The sequence below is a fragment of the Helianthus annuus genome, chromosome 11 (genome assembly GCF_002127325.2).
Source record: "Helianthus annuus cultivar XRQ/B chromosome 11, HanXRQr2.0-SUNRISE, whole genome shotgun sequence".
NCBI lineage: Eukaryota > Viridiplantae > Streptophyta > Magnoliopsida > Asterales > Asteraceae > Helianthus > Helianthus annuus.
In genome coordinates, this window is record NC_035443.2 from 185,712,940 (window position 1) to 185,737,540 (window position 24,601).

The 24,601-nt window shown below is 35.5% G+C and overlaps 1 protein-coding gene and 1 long non-coding RNA gene across 2 annotated transcripts; both read right to left on the reverse strand.

Annotated features, from left to right (window-relative positions):
- Window positions 1-11,146: 11,146 nt before the first annotated feature.
- On the reverse strand, window positions 11,147-12,985 carry LOC110888984. The gene has a single exon (XM_022136476.1). The coding sequence runs from the start codon at window positions 12,983-12,985 to the stop codon at window positions 11,147-11,149; it is 1,839 nt and encodes a 612-aa protein (XP_021992168.1).
- Window positions 12,986-22,079: 9,094 nt separating this feature from the next.
- Window positions 22,080-23,519, reverse strand: LOC110887484. The gene is made up of 3 exons (XR_002563349.2): window positions 23,441-23,519; window positions 22,528-22,663; window positions 22,080-22,445 (listed from the first exon to the last, which is right to left on the reverse strand). It is a non-coding gene; the product is annotated as an uncharacterized LOC110887484 (long non-coding RNA).
- Window positions 23,520-24,601: the final 1,082 nt, after the last annotated feature.

A 24,601-nucleotide genomic window follows, 5' to 3' on the forward strand; every position in this document is an offset into this window, starting at 1 on the left:
CCTGCTCCTTTGCTTTATTTTCTTCTTGATCGTTAGATTGTTGGGTCTCTGGTACCACCGAATCGCTCGTACCCAACTCATCATCCCAATCAGATTCGTAGTCATCCACCAGCCCAGTACCTGAAGCATCAACCCAATTTGGATCCTCCACAGGGATTTCAATTTTACTCCTGTATTTCTTTCTCCTGTTGACCTTCACCTTTTTATTAAGTATCCTTTTTTTAGGCCTCAACCTAGATTCTTCTGAGAGTTCAATATTCAAGTCAGGAATCTTTCCTTTATTAATAGCAAAAGTGGGTTTTAATTTTGAGATCGAGCAACAGCCAGGGAGGCCCTTTTCCTCTTATTATGGGTTACATTTTGCGGCCCAATACCATCCCTATAGCTGGGCCCAGGTGATTTTGGATCAGTAGGTAAAGTGGTGTTAGTAGGAGGGAGATTACCCCACTGAGTTGAGTTCAAAGTGGACCCATCACCTCCCACATCATTGGATAGGTCAATTTTGTTATTCTCGGAACCTTCATCATGCGACTTTTCTTTATCCAAGGAATTAAATGAGTCACCCTCCCTTGTCTTTTGGCTTCCTCATTGCGGTTCCCTCCTGTTGGCTTTTCAGTTTCCACTGCCGGAATGCTTCCGGCGACCTCCGGTGACTGATCATCCACAGCCATAGTGTCCTTTTTTTCCGATTCATAACACGTCGGAGCTTCCTTTATGCCTACCTCGGTTACTTCAGATAGAAACTCTGGTAGCCAGAATTTGTTCGTCTCAGAAATCCCCACGTCGAATATTTTATCTCTCCACCGGATTTTAATTGTCTCATCTATTGTTTCATATCTGTCCACAAGAACACCCACCATATCAAACTGCAGATTCAGGTCATATGGGTCAGCACTTGAGGGATTAACTATTCTGCCAAATCTTTCGCCAATGCTATTGAACACTCCTTCATCCCATAGTTGCACCGGGACACCACTTATAATTAGACATGCGATTCTTTGATACGGCAAGCGCTCGCCATTCCAGTAAGCAAGGTTGGTAAACCACCTGCCCCAAACACCTTCTCCGCTCTGCATAAGGTGTTCTACCTGCTTCCCAGTCTCATATGTAATTAGGACATTGAGGCCACCAATGTATCTGAGCACCGCTCCGTCAATTTGGAGATCGGATAACAACATACCAGCTTTCCTTAGTAGACTGATGTTTTTTAACTCACCCACGACTGCCTTGTTCTTCCACTTTCCATATGCCTTGGACTCGTGACAAAAGTTCAGCGTTTGAACATTCATATCCTTCTTGTTCCCTTTCAAGATATCAGCGTATGTTGACCCATACGTGGGTCTGTTCATCGGATGTTCCTCCAGGCCCTTGTAAATTTGTTGTTGTTTACTGGTTTCAGATTTCCTTGCCCACATCTGTGTTCGTTCCTGCTGTGATTTGTTCAGAATTTTCACAAACCTCGCCACATTTGCCCGAACCTTCCACCCGAAAAACGACAGATGGTTCAGGGCATTTACCATCTTCTCAACGTCCTTGACTTTCACGAATCTCACAAAGCCAAACCTCTGGCCCCTCTTGTCTCGTTTCTTGGCTATGTAGGCATCGACCAAGTGCCCATAGTTTTGGCACTCCGTCCATAGTTCGCCATCGCCCATCGGACACGTGTGGGTGGATGTTTGATATGTAAAACGTAGTGGCGTCTTCCTTTTTAAATTCTTTGGTGATGTTTCCTTCATCCCGGTTGCTGTTTCCTTCTCCTTTGTTGTGCCCGGCCGTTCCGCCGGAGTTCTCTCCTCTCTCGCCTCTCTCCATATAAGTTGGCTAACAAATAAGGGGGAAAACAAAATTAACAAGAACCTTCATATAAGCAAAATATGTAAGTAGAAATATAACACGTATGACAGAAAGATAAAAGTTGTGGCAACTAATATTCTGCATACTAAAAGGTATGAATGTTAGTGCTATGTTTGACAAAAAATGGACAGATCCCGAAGCTGCAAGAAGTTACTGCACAAGTTGAAGACAATAAAAATAATAAGAAAAAACAACTGTACATACAGAAATAGAGAAATCAAAAAATGCATTCAAACCGACCCAGTGGCGAAGCTTGACATTTTCGACGGGGGGTCAAAAACGTATATACCCAAAAATCTCTATACGAAAACTACATATATAACACTCCTGAGCGAAAAGTTCGGGGGGTCCCCCCCCCTCCTCTTCAAAGCTGCGCCAATGAACGGACCTGAGCAGCATATCTAAATGAAATAAGTTAAGTGTGTATCGAAAAGAAAAAAATATAAAACCGACCAACCATCTTGTACAATCAATATCACATTATCACTTTCAAAATGCACAACCAACCATCCCAAAACATTGTTTTTTCGTTCCCAATGGCACATAGTCACATAGAGCTAGGAAACAATGGGTGGAGGGCCAAAGTCAACAGCAGTTGGAATATAAGGGTGGAGGGTATAACCCTCGGGGACATGTGCGGGGAATGATATTCACCGCTCGGTGACTATACCGGGTGTTTAAAGTGGGGCGGTGACCAAGAGAGAGAGTGTCCAAATCGGTGACTTTTCACCAGAGAGGAGAGAGAGAGAGGCTCAACCAATCAAGTTTTTTTTTTCTTTTTTTTTTTTAATTGAGGGGTGTTTGACCATACCTTGTGATTGAGTGCAAAATGGGGAGTTGACATGGCATAATATTATTGTCTAGGATTTCACTCAAACACCCTAAGGTGTTTGACTATACCCTCCATCCTAACGTTTGTAGTAGTCAAAATCAGATTGCTGCTAGTCAATATCCGATGTATATGGCAGGAAATCTTAATAATGATATGGTAAATTCAGGTCATAAGCAAAAGTCAACTATAAAATCAAATTGGGCTTGGGGGTCCGGGGCACCCGCGGTAACTCCCTTCGGGGACCAAAGTTGCCGTGCGGTATGGTGATGCCAACCAAGAGGGGAGGTGAAATGGGGGGCCAAATCGGTGGGGATTCACCGAAGAAAGGAAGGAGAGAGGGAGGAGAGAGAGAGGAGAGAGAGAGGAGTGGACCAATGAAATGTTTTCTTCTTCTTTTTTTTTTTTAATAAAAAACCAAGTCACCTAAGAGGGGAGTGCCGCCATCAATTTAGGGTGTTAGGGGAGTTTAAGAGGGGAGTTGACGTGGCACACGAGGATTGGTTAAGCGTAAGAGAGGGGACTCCCCCTCTTAGGGGAGTGCCCCTTACACCCTTATTATTTGATGTGTCATAACAAATATTTCAAAAGAACAAAATAAATAAATAAATAAATAAACCTACCATAAACCATGTAGCTATCACATATTGCAAAACAATTAATGAGATGTACCAGCATAAGAGATGGGCAAACACAAAACGAAATATTCCATCACCAACAAACGAAGTTGCAGCTACATAAACTGTTGGGGAATCTCGGTTTGCCGGATGATCAGAGAGGCGTGTAGTCACTCTCAGATCAAATTATTTCAGTGGTTCACCCGAATAATTCAATCGGATACAACTCTGATTTCAAGAATAGAACCAGTGTATGTTTTGTGTGCGAATTTTTGAACCAGGAAGATGATCAAAAAACCATGCATTCGAATTTGGGGGTGTTTACAGATAACTGCCTCTGGCAGTTATATTTTAATTTAATTTAAATTGCATAAAAACATGCCTTTATTTTTGTCTGAAAAATTGTGACGAATTTTCACAAATTTTATTTTCTAAGGCATTTTCCATAAAGCTCGACCCCAGCCAGGGGCTCTGCCCCTAGGGGCTCTGCCCCTAGGGGCTCTGCCTCTTGGACCCCGCCAGGGGCTGCCGCCCCTTGGACCCTGCTCCCAGGGGCGCTGCCCCCTTGGAACCCCCGTAAAGTACGGGCTCCGCCCGTGCACTTCGAATAATAATAACTCAAACAAGCGTACACTCCCGCACTGTTACGTGCCACTTTCCTTTTTCCACATGATTTGCATTTGCATGATTCCTTTTTTATCTCCATATTTAGTTATTAGTTGAGTAGTGGGTTGTTAGTTTGAGTATTGGGTTAGATGGTTTACATTGTAATTTCTATTTAACCAGTTTATGTATGTCCATTTCTTTTTATGAATGAAATTAGTCTGATTATCCTTCTATAATTCTAATCTGGTTTCCGTCTATTTTCTTTGGCCAATCGATTATCGGTTGGAACCACAACAGTGGTATCAGAGGTGTCGTGATCCCCCCCGGACCATGGTTGCTCACACTTTATCCGAAGCCGAGTTCTATCAATGGATGAATGAATCCCTTGTGAAGCTCGAGTCTCAGTTGAAAACCGTCTTCAACGAGTTCCGATCGTTCCATACCACGTGGGATGCTCAATATCCTACACTTCCACCACCTGTTTCCGCCACCGCACCACCCATACCACCCACTTCTACCGCCACAGCACCAAAACCCGCCCCATCAACACCGACACCAAAACCATCTCCACCTCCTTTGGTTCCGAAAACAAACCTCGTGCTTTGTCGGCTATCATCCAATGTTTCACATTCGTACTCGGTTGTTGTCTCCGCCGACTCCGGCAAGACAGAGGTTCAAAAAAATCAAACAATTTCCACACCACAATTGCTTGCTTCTTTGGTCAAATCTACAGAATGTATCAAGTATCTTGGGTCAAAACATATTGCTTCCAATTTGGAAAAAAAACTTCATGTTTGGCTTCCTTCAAAAAATCCCCTTTCACCGTTTCTCAAGTCAATTACATGCACAACGGACACCCCAATTTTGCCTGCATTGACAAGGTCAAATTTTCTTTTGTCAATTTGGGATACATCACTTTAGAGTTGGAACCGATTGCCACTAGAGCGGGATTAAATGAACAACGTGAGTGGCGTCCACCGTGGCCTTTCATTAAAAATGCTCTAAATGACGCAGGGAGAACCGAATGGCGGCCACCGTGGTGCATCGCTAATGATCCGACTTCATCCTTGTGGACAAGGATTATTTTGAGTAGGAGGGAATGTTACGTGCCACTTTCCTTTTTCCACATGATTTGCATGATTCCTTTTTTATCTCGTATTTAGTTACTAGCAGGGTGCCCGCGCGATGCGGCGGGGGCGACACTTTGCATTGCGACACTCGATCTGGTAGTTTTCTTATTCATATAATATTTATGATAACATTATTGTGGTGGATATATGTCATAAGTTTACACATATGTAAAAGTTTTATTTTTTTATAAAAATTAATATTCAAAAGAAAAAATATATTGTTTTTTTATAAAAATTAATAATCAAAAGACAAAAAATAAAAGATAAGTTGTTATAATTGTAAAGTTTGTTTATTTGATTGGTTAAATTATAAAGTATAATTTTATTCTATAAAGTTCATAACTTTTTTCTAAATATCCACATAGTACCCATCCAATAAACTTTAAATTTAAAATTTTTGTTTTTATAAAAATAAAAAATAGTATTTAACTCGTAAGTATGTTTTAGAGCTTTAACTTAAATTGTTAAATTTCATTTTTTTACAAATATAAAAAATTTATATTTTTATAAAATTTCAATAACTGTTTTTATAAAAAAATAGGATGATAAGAGTTTATATCTTTATTAACTTTATATCATACTAAGTTCAAATTTTTCGTTCCTAACTAATCTTATCTATATGAGTCTACTTTTAACTTAAATCCCAAAAAAATATGCAACACAATCTGCTACTATGTATCTAGTCAAGTTGGTAAATAATTCTTTTAGAACTAACTAATATTATCAATAACAATATAGTTGAACCTATAATTCCTAAAAATTTGCAACCCAATTTAGAATTTATCTATTAAAATTGTAAATTTCTGGAGTATTTTATTTATATTACTTGTTATAAAAATGTTTATAAAATAATTATTTTTTATTAACTTTATATCATAGTAAGTTTAGTTTTTTTAGTTTAGCTTTAAAGTTTATTATTTTATTACTTTTTAATTAAGAAATACAGATTATTAGATTAATATCCAAGAAGAACTGCAATATTTTATAATTTCAGCTTGACTATATGTAACTGCAATATCTATTTATTGCAACTTTAGGATATTAACTTATATAAGTTCAGTTGACTTGTAAATTTAGGATACTAACTTTATTTTGAACTTTATTAATATGCTTAATAACTTCATTATATTAACACAAAGATAAAGTTCAAATATAAAATAAACTTTATTCATACGTCTAGGTCAAACATAACAACTGAAAATGAAAAAAAATATATAAAAACACTTGATAGATTTCATATTAGACTGCATGTAATCTGTTCCGCTTCTGAATTGACACTCGACGTATTTTTAATCGGGTTTTCTTGTTTGTGCTTGAATCGGCAGTATCTTTTAATTCCTCTTCTTTGTCATTGTCCTCATAATCGTCTAAATTAATAACCTCACTCCATTTCCATTAAGATAATCTCTTGAATCTCTTCCTTTGAGTCTCAAACTTAAACTTCTGATCCCTATAAATGACAAAAATTGAATACAAAAGTTAAAAAAAGATTAAATAAACCTTAAAATTACATCTTCACTAAATTCACAATGAAGATTAGACTTGTATGGACTAAACATTGCACCATAAGAAATAATATCAATACTTTTATGACCATCATTCTGCAATAAAACACACATATAATAACATAACGAACATGTTAATATGAAAGATATAAGCAAAATATGTTAGGCCCGCTTTGCGTTAATGTTGGATTACTTACAAAAGAATAATTTTTCGGACATCAAAATATCAACTTGACACATAATAAAAATTTTTACAAAATTTGGGCATGACCCGTTTGTAAAACGGACGTGTCCCCTGTTTTTGACATAATTGACCATATTCACCTACGACCCTACTAGCTTTAAACTACCCAACAAAACAACAAGTTTTCAAGTGTAAGACTTCTAACAAGATTAAACAAAGTAACAAAACATGGACCCAAAGTATGTATATAAACTAGCGGAAGCGCTTGGTATAAAAAGGCTTGATCACGTGCTCGCTCCAAATCCCCAAATCGCCTATAGCAGAGTTTTACCTACATTAACAAACAACATTTTAAAAGGTTAGTTATCACCTTAGTTAAATCATAATTCTTTCGTTTAAGCTTTATCCTTACAAAAACATTCTTACTTTTACGCATTCGACTACCCAAATAATTGGGTTAGGCATAGACACTCTCATTGAGAGTCAAGCATACACATTCGACCCGTTTAATTGGGTTAGCATAAACACTCTCGTTGAGAGTCAAGCATACACATTTGACCCGTTTAATTGGGTTAGCAAAAACACTCTCGTTGAGAGTCAAGCATACACATTACCCTTCGTTCTATCCGCATAACGGATTATAACTTTCACATTCATTATGGCATTCAAAACTACCCGCTAGAACGGATAGCGTTCATCTTTACTTGACACGATTTAATATCAATCGGTCAAGATATATAGCTTAACACCACTTTCGTTAGCATACCCAAATCCACAAGGGATTTGTCGCTTACTTGCTACTTGTCGCATTTGTTATACAAGGATAGTTCTACATCAAATTATATAAATAGAAAATATAACAAGGATTTGTATGCCACGAAACATACCTCGATCTTGTGCTCCTTCCGTTTTCTTAGTGCTTGTACCTTCTTCTTTTATGCCTACATTAGAACATTCATTCTTTCACTTAGTTTATCAATTAATTCTACTATTTTCATATACATTCATCTTTTAGGCATTTCATCGAACACTTGGTAGGCATCATATTTAAGGTACAAGGTACAAGTCTATTAAGCATGTTCCTACTAGTTCATCACAACACAAGAATCACCTTCCTTTGAATTCACATAATTTCCATCCTAAAAACAGTTTATCTAGCATTCAAGCATCACAAACAAATTCATATATCAACTAACACATGATCATAATCCTTATGAACTTCCTATTAGTAACATAATCTTTACAAAGTGGGTTTTCACTACACTTTTCATACAACCTAAAATCAAGCATGATTCTTGTTCAAAAAAAGCAATCTTAACTCAGATTTCTTACAATTGATACAAGGAATCGAGATTGGGTTTAACCCCGCACTCAACAAGTCACAATTTCAGAAAATTAAACTTACCACTTCACTAATTAGGGTTAGATTTTCGCAAAAAGGGGCTCATGCATCGAATTTTCTTGTGATTTAAGCTTCAATTTCTTGATTTCTTGAGTTTAGGGTTTTTCACCCTCTTTCCTGCTCCTTGTTCGATCGACCCAAACACCAGACATAGGTGTTTCTTCATTTACTAATTAAAACCCCTTTTTGTTTATTAATTACACTTTAGTCCCTCCTACTTTAAGAAAGTGTTTTAATTTAGGCTTTACCAATTAACTAGCTACCATTTAGTCATGTTTCATTAACCAAGTTACATTCTTTATTTATTTGTATTTATTATCCTACTAACATTTTTGGGGTGTTACAAGTCTACCCCCCTTAAAGGAGGTTTCGTCCTCGAAACCTGAGCACATAACTAGTTTAAAATTTGACATACCGAAAAGAAAAGGATAGTGTTTCCTCATTTCATCTTCTGCTTCCCATGTGAGATCTGAACCCTTTCGGTGCTGCCATTGTACCAACACTTGTCTAACAGCTTTGTTGCGGAGATTCTTCACCTTGAAGTCCTTAATGGCTATGGGTCTTTCGACATAATTTAACCCTTCGTCCAACTCGATATCATCAAGAGCTACTAGTGCTGTCTCATCCGCAAGAAACTTTCTCAATTGCGACACGTGGAAGGTATTGTAAATCCCGTCTAGAGCAGGCGGTAATACTAATTGATATGCAACCCTTCCAACCCGAGCTAAGATTTTAAACGGTCCGATGTAACGAGGACCTAACTTACCCCGTTTGCGAAAACGGATTATACCCTTCCATGGGGACACTTTTAGCAAGACAAAATCTCCGACTTGGAATTCAATAGGACGCCTTCTCTTGTCTGCATAAGCTTTTTGCCGATCTTGGGCTGCTTTCAACTTTGTTCTAACCATTTAAATCTTTTCATTCGTTACCGCTATTAAATCACTTGGTGCAAGCTCTCTTTGTCCTACTTCGCCCCAACATACGGGAGTCCTACATTTTCTCCCGTATAGTAGTTCGTAAGGTGCCATTTGAATACCACTATGGTAACTGTTATTATAAGAAAATTCGACCAGTGGCAATTGGTCGTCCCAACTTCCCCCAAAATCTAAGGCACACGCCCTCAGCATATCAACAAGTGTTTGAATGGTTCTTTCTGACTGGCCGTCAGTTTGAGGGTGGTAGGCGGTACTTATATGCAATTTCGTACCCACACTCTCGTGAAACTTTCGCCAGTAACGAGAAGTAAATCTAGTGTCCCGATCCGAGACAATCGACACACAGGCACTCCGTGACGGGATATGATCTCGTTCATATAAATTTCTGCCATCTTCTCGGAAGAGTAAGCTTCTTTGATGGGTAGAAAGTGAGCGCTTTTTGTAAGTCGGTCTACGATTACCCATATTGTATCGTGCCCTTTCTTTGTTTTAGGAAGTTTGGTTATCAGATCCATCGTTAGTTCCTCCCACTTCCATACCGGTATCTCCAAAGGTTGTAATTTCCCGTACGGCTTTTGATGTTCTGCTTTCACTTGGGAGCATGTTAAGCATTTCGCGACGTATTTAACTATGTCACGCTTCATACCCGGCCACCAATAATTGGCTTTCAAGTCCCGATACATCTTTGTAGCCCCGGGATGGACCGAATATCGAGACTTATGTGCCTCATCGAGCAAAGCGGCCTTGACTTCACAGAATCGTGGAATCCAGATTCGGCCGAACCGCGTCTTAAGTCCGGTCGAATTCTCTTCTAGATTATCGATCACACCTTTTAATCGTTCTCTCTTCAGGTCTTCTGCTCCGAGCGACTTTATTTGGGATTCGCGTATCGTCTCGAGTAATCGTGGCGTAACTATCATCTTCATGGATTTCACTCGAAGGGGAGATGGATACTCTTTACGGCTTAACGCATCGGCTACCACGTTTGCCTTCCCCGGGTGATAGAGGATATCACAATCATAATCTTTGATAAGTTCCAACCACCTCCGCTGCCTCATATTTAGGTCTTTCTGTTCAAAGAAGTATTTAAGGCTTTTGTGGTCCGAGTAAATGGTGCATTTTGCCCCATATAGATAATGCCTCCAAATCTCTAATGCGAACACTACCGCTGCCAATTCTAAGTCGTGGGTTGGGTAGTTCACTTCATGTGGCTTCAATTGTCGTGAAGCATAAGCGATAACTCTTCCTCTTTGCATTAAAACGCAACCTAATCCCTGGTGCGAAGCGTCTGAATAGACGACCAGGTCTTCAGTTCCATCTGGTAATGTCAAGACCGGGGGACGTGATAGTTTCTCTTTTAACATTCTAAAAGCCTCCTCCTGTTCTTTTCCCCACACAAACTTCTCTTTCTTTCTTGTCAATTTTGTTAAGGGTAAGGCTATCTTGGAAAAATCCTGTATGAACCTTCTGTAGTATCCCGCAAGGCCCAGAAAACTTCTTATCTCTGTCGGGTTCTTCGGAGAGACCCATTTCATCACAACATCAATCTTTGACGGATCAACTAAGACACCCTCCGAATTGATCACATGCCCCAGAAATTTCACTTCTCTGAGCCAGAAGGCGCATTTTGAGAATTTTGCGTATAGCTTCTCCTTGCGGAGAACTTCGAGTACTTCACGCAAGTGCTTTGCATGTTCAGCTTTGCTTCGCGAATAGACTAAAATATCATCTATAAACACAATTACGGATTTATCCAACATGGGTCGGCACACTCGGTTCATAAGATCCATAAAAGCAGCCGGCGCATTCGTTAATCCAAAAGACATGACTAGGAATTCATAATGCCCATATCGGGTTCGGAATGCTGTCTTGGGGATATCTTCTCCCCGTACTCTAACTTGATGGTATCCTGAACGTAGGTCTATCTTGGAGAACCAGCTCGCCCCTTGTAACTGATCGAAGAGGTCGTCAATTCTAGGTAAAGGGTAGCGGTTCTTTATGGTCAACTTATTTAGTTCCCTATAGTCGATACACATGCGCATTGACCCGTCTTTCTTTTTGACAAATAAGACAGGTGCTCCCTAAGGCGACACACTTGGGCGTGTGAAGCCCTTGTCTAGAAGGTCTTGTAGTTGTGTCATTAATTCCCGCATCTCCGAGGGAGCTAACCTGTAGGGAGTCTTCGCAATCGGTTTCGCACCCGGATTCAATTCGATACTAAATTCTACTTCTCGCTCGGGAGGGAGTCCCGGCAATTCCTCCGGAAATTCGTTCACAATTTCGACATCTTCAAGCTTCGGGGAGCCTTGTTGAGTATTTACCACGTAAGCTAAATATGCTCTACTCCCATTGAGCACATACTTGATAGCTTGAACGAGAGTACATAACTTCGCTTCCATCTTTCTTTCGCCTTGTACATTTAATCGTCTTCCACTTCGAGTTTGGAGAAGTATAGTTTTGGTTTCACAATTTATCTCCGCGTGGTTTTGAGACATCCAATCCATACCCACTATTACTTTAAATTCCCCCAAGATCATAGGTATGAGATCAATAGCAAACTCCTCATCCTCAATGGTTAATTTACAATCCTTACATATTTCGTGCAACAAATAATTTTTACTATCTGCTATTTCTACTTCTGAGGGCATTGACATTCGTTCAATCTTAAAGGAAGGATGTCGAACGATTTCACTAGAGATAAACGACATAGTGGCTCCGGTGTCAAACAAAACATAAACCGGTATGGAATTTATTAGAAAGATACCTGAGACCACATTTGGCTGGGATTTGGCTTCCTCATATGTGATTTGAAACATTCTCCCTTTCGCCCTAGAACCCTCTTGCTTCTTATCCTCTTTCTTTGACTCTTGTTGAAGCTTTGGGCATTCTGACTTGATATGCCCCCTTTCGAAACAGTTGAAACAAGTCTTTGGGTTGTTCGGGCATTTATAAGACGAATGCCCCTCCTTACCGCATTTGAAGCACCCCTTTTTGCCTAACAAACACTCTCCGGTATGGAGCTTCCCACAAGTCTTGCATGGTGTAATCCCACCTTTCGACTTACCCTTTCTTCCTTGGTCCTGAAACTTCCCCTTTTTAGATGGACTAAAACTTGCACCCTTTTCACTCGGTCTTTTTTCACCGCGCTCTTCTTGCCTTTTAATCTCGATCACTCTATCCCGTGCTAAATTAATGAGCTCCTCGAGGGTTTCATATTTTGAGGGAGTGATGAACTCTCTAATTTCTGCCTTTAACACGCCATAGAAACGATTTATCTTCATTCTTTCGGTTGTTACCAAATCCCCACAGAACTTCATCTTATCCATAAAAGTGTTTGATATTTCATTAACTGATTCGTTTTTCTGCCGGAGGCATAAGAAATCCTCCTGAATCTTGTCGATAGCCGACTGAGGGCAATGATACCTCATGAAGGGCCCCTTGAACTCTTGCCATGTCATAACTTGCAGTCTATCTTCGCCTACTTCCTTGCTGTGCGCATCCCACCAATCTTTCGCCTGATGGGTTAATAAACCGGTAGCGAACATCACTTGGTCCTCCTTATCGCACCGACTTCGTATAAACACCGCCTCTATATTCGAGACCCATCTTTGACATTCAACTGGGTCGATTTTACCGTCATACGTCGTCGGATGGCATGCCATAAAATCCTTATAAGTGCACCTTCGTTCCTTACCTCTACCCTTGGATCCTTCGATTAATTCTTTCAATTCTTCGAACCTACTGGTCATCATAGCATCCACAACCCCCAGAACTCGGCTTTCTACTTCTTGGGCCAACCGTGGAAGATTGGCTTGCATAACCCATTCCGCTACTTCCGTAACTTTGTTCTCGAATGCTTCTTGTCTAGCCACATCATTGTTATCATCATTATCATCATTAACATTTCTTGCATCAGCCATCTACACAAAATCATGTTTACACTTATTACGGATCATAGGCTTTAGCATATCATTATTCATCAATCCGTGTCACTTATACTCGTTCTTACATTTTGAGTTTTATTTCATACATTCGTCGTTCGTCTCATATCTTCACACACATTTCGTTCAACGTTTAATGGTTTTATACCATCATCATTATCTATTTATTCCTTACATGCTTATTTTGCCCCATATTGACCCGACAAAATTGTGAATCCGGCTCCCGGGAAGTCCTGTTAAATAAAAATATAAAAATTAAAGAGAATCGTGGGCTGGATCAGATAAGCCGTCGGCGACGGCTCACCAACCCGTCGGCGACGGGCTTTGCAAATGGCCGTCGGCCAATTTACCCCGTCGGCAGACGGTTAAGGCGTCGGGCAATGGGGTGGCGTCGGCGACGAGAGGGTACCCGTCGGCGACGGCCCTTGGTTTTGCAAAACGCTGCAGCTTGGTTTTTGGCTGTTCCGACTGTTTTCCGGGTCCGTTTTCAGCTTCCCGGGTCCCGGGATTTCTCATTTAACCCATCTTAACACTTCTTAACATAATAAATCTCAATTCTTAAACCGTAGCGCACTATACATGTTCATATTAAACAAATGTTTAAAATTTTACCTCCTTGGCGATCTTGGAGCGAGCACATTTGCACGAGCCATTGGTTTGAGTTCGAGCACTAAGACTTTTGCCGAATCCCTCAAACCATGGCTCTGATACCAACTTGTTAGGCCCGCTTTGCGTTAATGTTGGATTACTTACAAAAGAATAATTTTTCGGACATCAAAATATCAACTTGACACATAATAAAAATTTTTACAAAATTTGGGCATGACCCGTTTGTAAAACGGACATGTCCCCTGTTTTTGACATAATTGACCATATTCACCTACGACCCTACTAGCTTTAAACTACCCAACAAAACAACAAGTTTTCAAGTGTAAGACTTCTAACAAGATTAAACAAAGTAACAAAACATGGACCCAAAGTATGTATATAAACTAGCGGAAGCGCTTGGTATAAAAAGGCTTGATCACGTGCTCGCTCCATATCCCCAAATCGCCTATAGCGGAGTTTTACCTACATTAACAATCAACATTTTAAAAGGTTAGTTATCACCTTAGTTAAATCATAATTCTTTCGTTTAAGCTTTATCCTTACAAAAACATTCTTACTTTTACGCATTCGACTACCCAAATAATTGGGTTAGGCATAGACACTCTCATTGAGAGTCAAGCATACACATTCGACCCGTTTAATTGGGTTAGCATAAACACTCTCGTTGAGAGTCAAGCATACACATTTGACCCGTTTAATTGGGTTAGCATAAACACTCTCGTTGAGAGTCAAGCATACACATTACCCTTCGTTCTATCCGCATAACGGATTATAACTTTCACATTCATTATGGCATTCAAAACTACCCGCTAGAACGGATAGCGTTCATCTTTACTTGACACGATTTAATTTCAATCGGTCAAGATATATAGCTTAACACCACTTTCGTTAGCATACCCAAATCCACAAGGGGTTTGTCGCTTACTTGCTACTTGTCGCATTTGTTATACAAGGATAGTTCTACATCAAATTATATAAATAGAAAATATAACAAGGATTTGTATGCAACGAAACATACCTCGATCTTGTGCTCCTTCCGTTTTCTTAGTGCTTGTACCTTCTTCTTTTATGCCTACATTAGAACATTCATTCTTTCACTTAGTTTATCAATTAATTCTACTATTTTCATATACATTCATCTTTTAGGCATTTCATCGAACACTTGGTAGGCATCATATTTAAGGTACAAGGTACAAGTCTATTAAGCATGTTCCTACTAGTTCATCACAACACAAGAATCACCTTCCTTTGAATTCACATAATTTCCATCCTAAAATCAGTTTATCTAGCATTCAAGCATCACAAACAAATTCATATATCAACTAACACATGATCATAATCCTTATGAACTTCCTATTAGTAACATAATCTTTACAAAGTGGGTTTTCACTACACTTTTCATACAACCTAAAATCAAGCATGATTCTTGTTAAAAAAAAAAAGCAATCTTAACTCAGATTTCTTACAATTGATACAAGGAATCGAGATTGGGTTTAACCCCGCACTCAACAAGTCACAATTTCAGAAAATTAAACTTACCACTTCACTAATTAGGGTTAGATTTTCGCAAAAAGGGGCTCATGCATCGAATTTTCTTGTGATTTAAGCTTCAATTTCTTGATTTCTTGAGTTTAGGGTTTTTCACCCTCTTTCCTGCTCCTTGTTCGATCGACCCAAACACCAGACATAGGTGTTTCTTCATTTACTAATTAAAACCCCTTTTTGTTTATTAATTACACTTTAGTCCCTCCTACTTTGAGAAAGTGTTTTAATTTAGGCTTTACCAATTAACTAGCTACCATTTAGTCATGTTTCATTAACCAAGTTGCATTCTTTATTTATTTGTATTTATTATCCTACTAACATTTTTGGGGTGTTACAAAATAATACTTAAAAACCAGCAAAATCAATACCTTAGAAGCTTGTTCGACAAATGTGTTGTTTAAATTGGCATGTTCATCATGCAACTCTGAATCTGAAAAATCAAAAAGTTAACATTCACATAAAAGTAAATAAAAGAAAAAAATATTCACTGCTGTGATATAACAAAACTGACCTTTCGAAACAATTGAATTCAGAACTAGATCCATTTTTTTTTAACTTTGTTTAGCAATAATTATATGAGTGTCATGCTATATTTATAGTATCAACTATAGACTTGCATTAGGGATTAATTTTAGATTTGTGACTCCTTTATTTAGGAAGTTTGTTGTGGTTAGTTTTAAGTTTTTTTTATAAGATATATTTAAGTATAGATATTAGGCAGTTTTAATAAAATAAAATGTGACACATAATATCTTCATTTTATGTTACGGTACTTTTAATTTCTTTTGTTTTTGTTTGCATAGATGGAGCCCATCTTTGGAGTCCATCTTTGTAGATTAGGCACATTAGATCACAAGTATTAATTACTTGTACATAACGCATTATCGACTTATACCTTTTAATCCGTGCGTTGATATTGAACAAGACAACTACCGAAACATCGACAAAAATGTGTAGGTCGTCATGCTATCTTTGGAATTTTTTTAAACAGTATAGTTTATAAGATATGTCAAGAATACGTAAAAAAATTATAAGTTTGTTATGGAGGGGTGAATTGTAACTAATTATCTATAATTTTGTTAATACCTTAGGGATTTAAGTGTAATAATTTTAGGGGCTAAAACATAAATAATGTTTAAAAGACCAAATTACCCTCATTTTAGGGGTCTTTCTATAAATAAAGAGGGGGAAAAGTTCTTATTTTTTGGGTATCTTAAAATGCCCCTCACTCATACATTATAATATAGTTTAGATTAGTTGAGTAGTGGGTTGTTAGTTTGAGTAGTGGGTTAGATGGTTAACATTGTGATTTCTATTTAACCAGTTTATGTATGTCCATTTCTTTTTATGAATGAAATTAGTCTGATTATCCTTCTATAATTCTAATCTGGTTTCCGTCTATTTTCTTTGGCCAATCGATTATCGATTGGAACCGCACCTCCTAACTTGCTTGATGTGTATTATCATTCGCTTTGATCACCAAGTCAATCCCCGATTACACTAAAATATCTAACATAACCATCAATTCTGACACCATGAAACAACAATTCTAAAAACCCCCAATTTTCCAAGAACAACCGCAGATGAAACCCTAAAACACCCAATCGGAAGAAAACATCCAAGGAAAAAATAAGAATCTGATAGAAAACGGCAAAACATAAGAAGACGCAGATGACTGCATGCACTGGGACAATGAAATTAAAGAATGGATAAAGTAGACACGGTGTTGAACAGGTGGTGCCCAAAAAAAACAACCTGCCTGAAACGACACGTGTCTTCACTTCAAGTAGAAACAATGTTTTCTAATTAAGACTTTACGATTTGAAGTTTTAGCTTAGATAAGACTTTACTATTTGAATTTAAGTTTATTCCAATGATTTAGAGTTGATAAGATTTATATTAATTTAATTAATATTTAAGATGAAAACAGCCAAAAAACATTTTTCCGGCAACCGGAGACTGGCGGCGTTAGGGTTCCGTTAGTCAGGGTCTATTGAAGGCCAATATGTTAAAAGTTAGGAATGTCAGTGGTTATTTTTAAAGTTGAGACTGTTGGCAGCCAACAACGAATAATTGAAATTATTAAAATCCAATATTCCATTTTTTTATAAATTCATAACTTGATCATCACACTTTAGACACATCAATTTTTTAGCTTCCTTGTTGGATAACAATGATTTGTAAAAATGATCCTCTTTATTTGTTTCTTTTTTTCAACAAAACCAACACCATAAAATTCATAAAAATATATTTGATCAAAAGTGTTGTCACTATCATTTATTTCTATAGAGTTTCTGTTTCTTTTCTTATAAATAATATTTAAGTTTATCCCAATGATTTAGAGTTAATAAGATTTTATATTAATTCAATTAATATTTAATAATTTAAATTAAATAATAATTATCTACAATTAAGAATGGTCTAGAATAATGACAAGTGTCCCTTTATTGGTTTCTTTAATTATATAGTACTAGCGGTAAGACCCGTGTGCAAACACGGTTCGTTTCTTAGAAACCATGCATAGCCCATATTGACAGAGAGTAAAAAAAATAATTATTACAGACTTATAAAAGAGATATACACTAATGGTCAATAGGTTTATTCAACAATAATTCCATTATGTTGATAGCAAACTACTGTTGTCTATTAACTGGAAAAACTTGAGTTGCTTTCCAACAGACTTTTACTAAAAAATGTTATCTATTATCTCCAACAGAGCTTACCAGATGCATAGCGTAAAGTGAAACCACTGTTTTCAAAACCATCTGAGATCGAAGACAATTCTTGCAAAAAGAATGAGAAATATATGGTACTTGTAATTTAAATTCAAATAAAGTTAAAACCAATTTTTGCAAATAAAGTTGACCATCATGCTTCAAGTATTGTTGACTTTTGACTGCATTGACTTCTAGTTGACTGAGGCTCACCTTTTAGAAGCTTTGACCAAATCCAGACCATCAAAATTCCAGATATATTCTATATTAACTAGATATATTCTATATTAACTGCCATTATCGGGTGCTTCATCCCTTGTCCATATTTTACTTTCAGATAACTAATTAACATGCTCCTCCCTTTACCATATTCATATCAAACTTTGACCCAATAACTCCCATAAACTTGACCACTAACCACAAACATTTGACTTCTAGTTTATTTTTACCGTTAACTTCAGTTGACCTGCTAAGTTATTAATGTAATGGACCAGGACATTTAGTTGGTTAAATGTAAAAATTGGGGAAGTAAAATCACCATATCAGATTATAAGAATACTAGGTTAGAACCCCGTGTAATACACGGGTTGAATAAATATAATTTTATATACCACATAATAAAAAATTATATCTTTAAAACCTCGTTTATTACACGGGTTGAATAAATGTAATTTTATATACCAAATAATAAAACAACATATCTTTAAAAATCATGTTTATTACATGGGTTGAATAAATGTAATTTTATATATTAAATAATAAAAAAGTTATATTTTTAAGAACCCAGTGTATTGTGCGGGTTGAGTAAATTTAATTTTATATATCTTCCTATACTAATAAACAAAAATCTTTTTTGACACGTGTCACTTCCACATGCTTTCTCACCTTACTTTCCTATTTATCTATGTTAAATAACAATAATAATTTTAAACTAAAAATTAGATAGAAATAAATATTTGTTTTTCTATAAATAATTTAAAAAAAATAGATGGGATACACCTTTTTTATAAAAGATTTTCATTTACTATATAAAAGATAAAATAATAATAATAAGAAGAAGAAGAAGAAGAAGAAGAATAATAACAATAATAATAAAAGTAAACAATACTAAAAAACTTTTTACGACTTAAAAATTTAGATGAGGATACACCTTTTTTTATAAAAGATTTTCATTTACTATATAAAAGATAAAATAATAAATAATAATAATGTTAATAATAATCACAACAATAATAAAAAGTAAACAATACTAAAAAACTTTTTACGGCTTATCATTAACAATAATAAAAGATAAAGATTATATATTAACAATATAAGTTTGATATAACAATAATAATAATAATAATCTAATATATCATTATTAATAATAATATTATTAAATTTTTAGAGAGAGCGCCACGTGACATTATCTGGAATTCTTTATTAGAATTAGAATTAGATTAGATTAGATTAGATTGGATTAGATTGCATTATTGTTTTTTCTTTCGCTAGAATTAAATAATTCTAGGTCCAGGGCATATGCTTTTATCAAACTATAAGTGTTTTTAAATGCATCACTATAATGGTTTGGACTCACCGTTATAGTCGCACAATTCTTTCAAATGTAAAATTTAGACAAATTAGTTTCACCTTTGTAATGTTAAACGTGATATTATAATTGGTTTACACCCATCATTCATCGCACATTGCATCAACATTTAGAAATAACATCATTTATAAAAACATAACAATTCTATACTCTATTCAAAGAGAATTTATTTCTTACGGTATAATTCATAAAAAATGATGAAATACATAAAAATGTGAGGATCGATCTCCACCTTTTTGTACCATAAACTCTCTTGAATACAAAATTGAGACGAGTGTTTTATCTATCAAAATAAACAAACAAGCATGAAGATAGATCACATTATATTTTGTTCAATACGTTCAATACACGGGGTTTTTTAAAGATAGATCATTTTTATTATTTATTATATAAATTTACACTTATACAACCCGTGTAATACATGGGGTTTTAACCTAGTTAAATAATAAAAGAAGTTACATTTTTAAAAAAACTCATGTATTGTATAGGTTGAGCACATGTAATTTTATATACCAATCAATAAAAAATTATATCTTGTTATATCTTTATAAACACCGTGTATTATAAAACCTTTAGACTAAATTGATAAAATGGCCCAAAACACAGGGACTAAAATGACATTTAACACTTTACATTATAATAATTTATATTTAGTGTGCATCTTTTGTTAATTTCAAGATAAATAATTTGAAATCTAATAATATTTCAAAAGATTATTTTATCTTCTATACGAATTGTTTAAATTTATATTAAATTTAGTTTTATAATTATATTTTAATTAATATTAATTATCTATAATTAAGTAGGAGATAAAGACAATAAAACTAAAAAATAGATGGCTCCAATAAACAACATGTGTCCCCTCATTGGTTTCTTTTATTATAGTATAGATGTAAAATCTTGAAATAGTATAGATACTATTAATAAACTAACACTTTAAATAACAAAAGACCATGCAACGTGAGTAAAGAACATCAAGTCAAAGTAACTCCCACAAAATAGGAATATGACCCACGATATGTTCCTAATAACAATTTAATTAAACTTCATGTCTTCCACAATAAAGTGCCAATTTGACTTGTACCCATTGACACGTCATTCGTAACCCGCTAACCTGCTGACCTATGATCCGTGTGACCTGTGAATAAACCGATTAACCCAACAGTTCAAAGTACAAATCAACAATTCTCTATGACTTAAAAGAACCTAGTTTGATCAAACTTTTATATAAAGACTAGGTTATTCCCCGGGTAGATACCCGGGTAGGAAAATTTAAATTACAATAAAAAACAATAATAATATACGGGTTCAATAGTCATCAACACACCCTTAGATCTTTTTATGAATATGTGTGTTAGAAATGATATGTTTTTTTTTTATTTTTTGAAAAAAAATACATGTAAACATGAACCTTGAAATAAAAGAAACGTTCCGTTACTTATGTAGATATTAAATACATTAAACTGAAAAATGTAGCTCCCAATCATGAATTTCTCAACTGATTCGTGTACATATAAAAATTATTCTAAGGTTCTTAATACATGATAGTTTTCTAAGCAAAATAAAGATACCTTGGATTCGTGTACAACCAAGAAAAACAATGAGAATTTTTTTTTTAGTTTTGGTAATGATAAGCAAAAAATAACAATAACACAATCAGCTACATCTAAGTGTTTGTCCAACGTAGTGACGTATATTGTCGTATAGGCTATCACTTGACAAATGTGATTTGTGGTCAACAAATTGTCAACTTGTTACAATTTTGGGTTTGCAAAAGCCTTTTAATCAATGTATAACATATTTGAATGACCCAAAATGTACTTAGGGTTTTGCAAACCCATATTGTTAACTTGTTACAATTTTTGAATGACTGCAAGCTATACTTTGTTTGAACCATATGTTCACATATTTGAAAGATAAAAAATAGGAAGCTAAATAGTGAGTGTAAATAAAAAAAATAAAAAAAATGTAAAACTAAAATATGTGTAATATAACATCCACTAATTTATATTTTTAAGAAACAAAACTATCACCCATTGCTAGTTGTGTTAATTAGAGATGAGTATTTGGTGTTGGGTACGGTATTTACGGGTAAAACACCAGTAAATATTGGTATGGTATCGAACCGGTATATACGGTACCGGTACCAATACCGGTACCAATTTTTCTCGTTTTTAGTACCGGTACTTTCAGAAGTATCGGTACCGGTTAGTACCGAACGGGATGTGAACGTGTAATAAAAGTTGTATATACTTATTGACTGCTTATGATGTGTGTTTATGTTTATAACTTACTTTGTATTAATAAATGAATATTTTTTAAAACTTAATCACGGATTGTGAAGTTATAGGCAAACTCAAAAACTTATTGACCGGTTATGATTCGTTTTATAATTTACTTTGGATTAAAAATTTAATGATTAATATAACAATTGAAAAGATAGCAAGTATGAAACACAAAAAAAGCTATTAAAATATTAGGTTATCACCCAACAGACCGACACGGGTTGAACCAAGTTATTTATATAATTATCAATGATTAATACATAATTAAAACATACAAAATCATAGAAATAAAATATTTCACCCTTTACTTATGATCCAATAACTTTATACCCAAACAATAGTTACACGTCTTACAATGAAATAAGGAATTCCGAGACCCTTTCCAAGCCCACATAAGTTGCAAAAAGGGCAATAATATATTGTACTGAATGAAAATATCAAATATATAATTAATATAGTAAAAGAAAAAAAAAAGATTTGTAAAAAAACTTTATGCATATCATTAGTTTAACTGTTTAATCACTTTGATCGTCAAAGAACTTGCAATACCACAAATATAAATTTTCCATTGAAAGTCCATTGCAAGATGGAGTTGAGCAAAGTGGCCACACAGGTTGAACTTTAAAGCAGGTAATATTTCATATGTAGCTTTTCCTGATATGGTAAATAAATAACCATGCCCATATCCTGTACCATTGCTGTATAAAATAGAACATATATTATTTTGATAAATATATAATAAGAAAATTTCAAAAAGAGGAAAACTAAAGATCCCATTACCTTTGAAATTGTTTGCCTCATTGTGGTTGACGCCTCCCCAACAAAGGTATGTTTCCCTCGTAACAATAGTGCTTTCATTGACATCTAGACTTTGCTTTTGACTTCTTTGTTGCTTTTGTTGTGGTACTCTGAATTCCTGCCATCAAAACACAAGAACCATATCTGATCCAGTAATATGCTTTGACTTTTTGAGTCAACGTATAGTCATGTATATCCAAGTCCATCGATCATAGCAATTTGTTAATTAAAATGCCAAATCATTGGCATACGCAGTACCTTTTGTACATTTTGTCAAACTTCCCGCTTAAATTATTTGTGGCATTAATTGATTTTTGAAATAATTTTCGCCTGGTGTGTTGGTGTGTGGCCCTTTTTCGTTTTCGGATTGAATTGTTAATTCGTAAAGGAAAATAATCTTCGACCACATTAGTAGCCTAAGCAAGAGAATATGTATCAAAAAGGTTGCAATCAACCACGAGACAACTCCAAAACCAAGCACCTGTTTACCATCACTTTTGTGTGCGGATATACCAAATTACCACCAACAATCTGCAAGCAAAAAATCATGTAAAAATATATATTAAATCTTTTTAAATGGAGGTGGGTAGAAAGATAATGTGTTTATAAATATTGGCAAATAATCATGAATAATTGGTAGGGGCAACATAGGCGGGTTGGGTAACAGGCTATTTAAGTTGGGTTACCTTGCCCCCAAAATAGTCGAGTAAAAAATTTCACTAATTTGTTGGACACCTCTTAATCTCTTTATTCAAATAATACCTTCCATGAATAAAAAACTATTAACAAACCTTGCGTACGGATAACTTTAACTTTGGCTTTTTAAAGTTTGTGTGTCCAGTGGACATTGATCTATAATATTTCTTTGTTAAATGGTAGAGGAATATCCACTTACCCACAACGTAGCTGTAAATGTATTGACTCACAAGTATTATGTGTGCAACCTGCAAGAATAATCAAAATAAACATGCAAACACTACTACAAAACAGATCTTTAGACGGGGTGATATGGGTTTTAAGACGGTGTTTTCAACACCGTCTTAAAGCACACCAGTTTAAAATGAAGTCTTATTAGACGGTGTTCAATTTGAACACCGGCTTAAACTTGATGAACACCGTCTTTTAATATAAAAACATTTCAAATCTTAATTAAAACAAATATTATTTAACACCGTCTTATAAGCAAAAAAAAACATTTACAATAAAATAGGTTTTCCAGAAATACATGAAACTTAACAATGGAACATTTTCAAATCAAACCAAAACAAGACACATTCAAATCGGAAATAAACCCATAGACATCCGATTCGGAAATAAATCCGTCAAATTACAAACATTTGTTGAATGCATAACAAACTACGTTAAATTGTATAAATAAACTACATAAGCTAATCTAACCAGATACCTAACTCTTTAAAAAACTTCGGCATCAACGTCATCAACAAAACATCTATTTCATTATCCGTAGCCTCTCTCGTGTCGTGCCTCATCTAAAATAAAAGTAGATAGAAATAGTTATTACCAATATTATAGACTAAAAATAAAGGCAAAGAGAAAAACCGGTAACAACATCGTCAATAAAGTTATGTATATATTTACATGTTATATACATCTAAAAACAACTATATAATCAACTAAACCTTCTAAGTTTCAAAAAAATAAACAGTTAAAATATATATATACATATTAGACCTGGCAAACGGGTCGGGTCGGGTTGGATCGGGTCATGGGTCAAAACGGGTATAGGTCAAAACGGGTCAATTATAAAAAAGGGTTGTTTTGTTTGGGTCGAAACGGGTCCGGATCAGAACGGGTCCGGGTTAGAACGGGTTTCGGGTCGGGTCAGTTTTTTTTTTAAAAGGCACCCGTACACTCTGAAGTACAATTCTTCAAGACACACGTACATAAGGTAATTCTTAACACTTAGAATCCCATCACATGCACTTTGCCTCTAAGCTTATCACTAGTACATAAATGGTTTATTGGGGCATTTAAAATCGTTTTTTGACATGGTTTATGGACCGCCCCAACAAATAGGGAGTCAAAAAATAAGGCT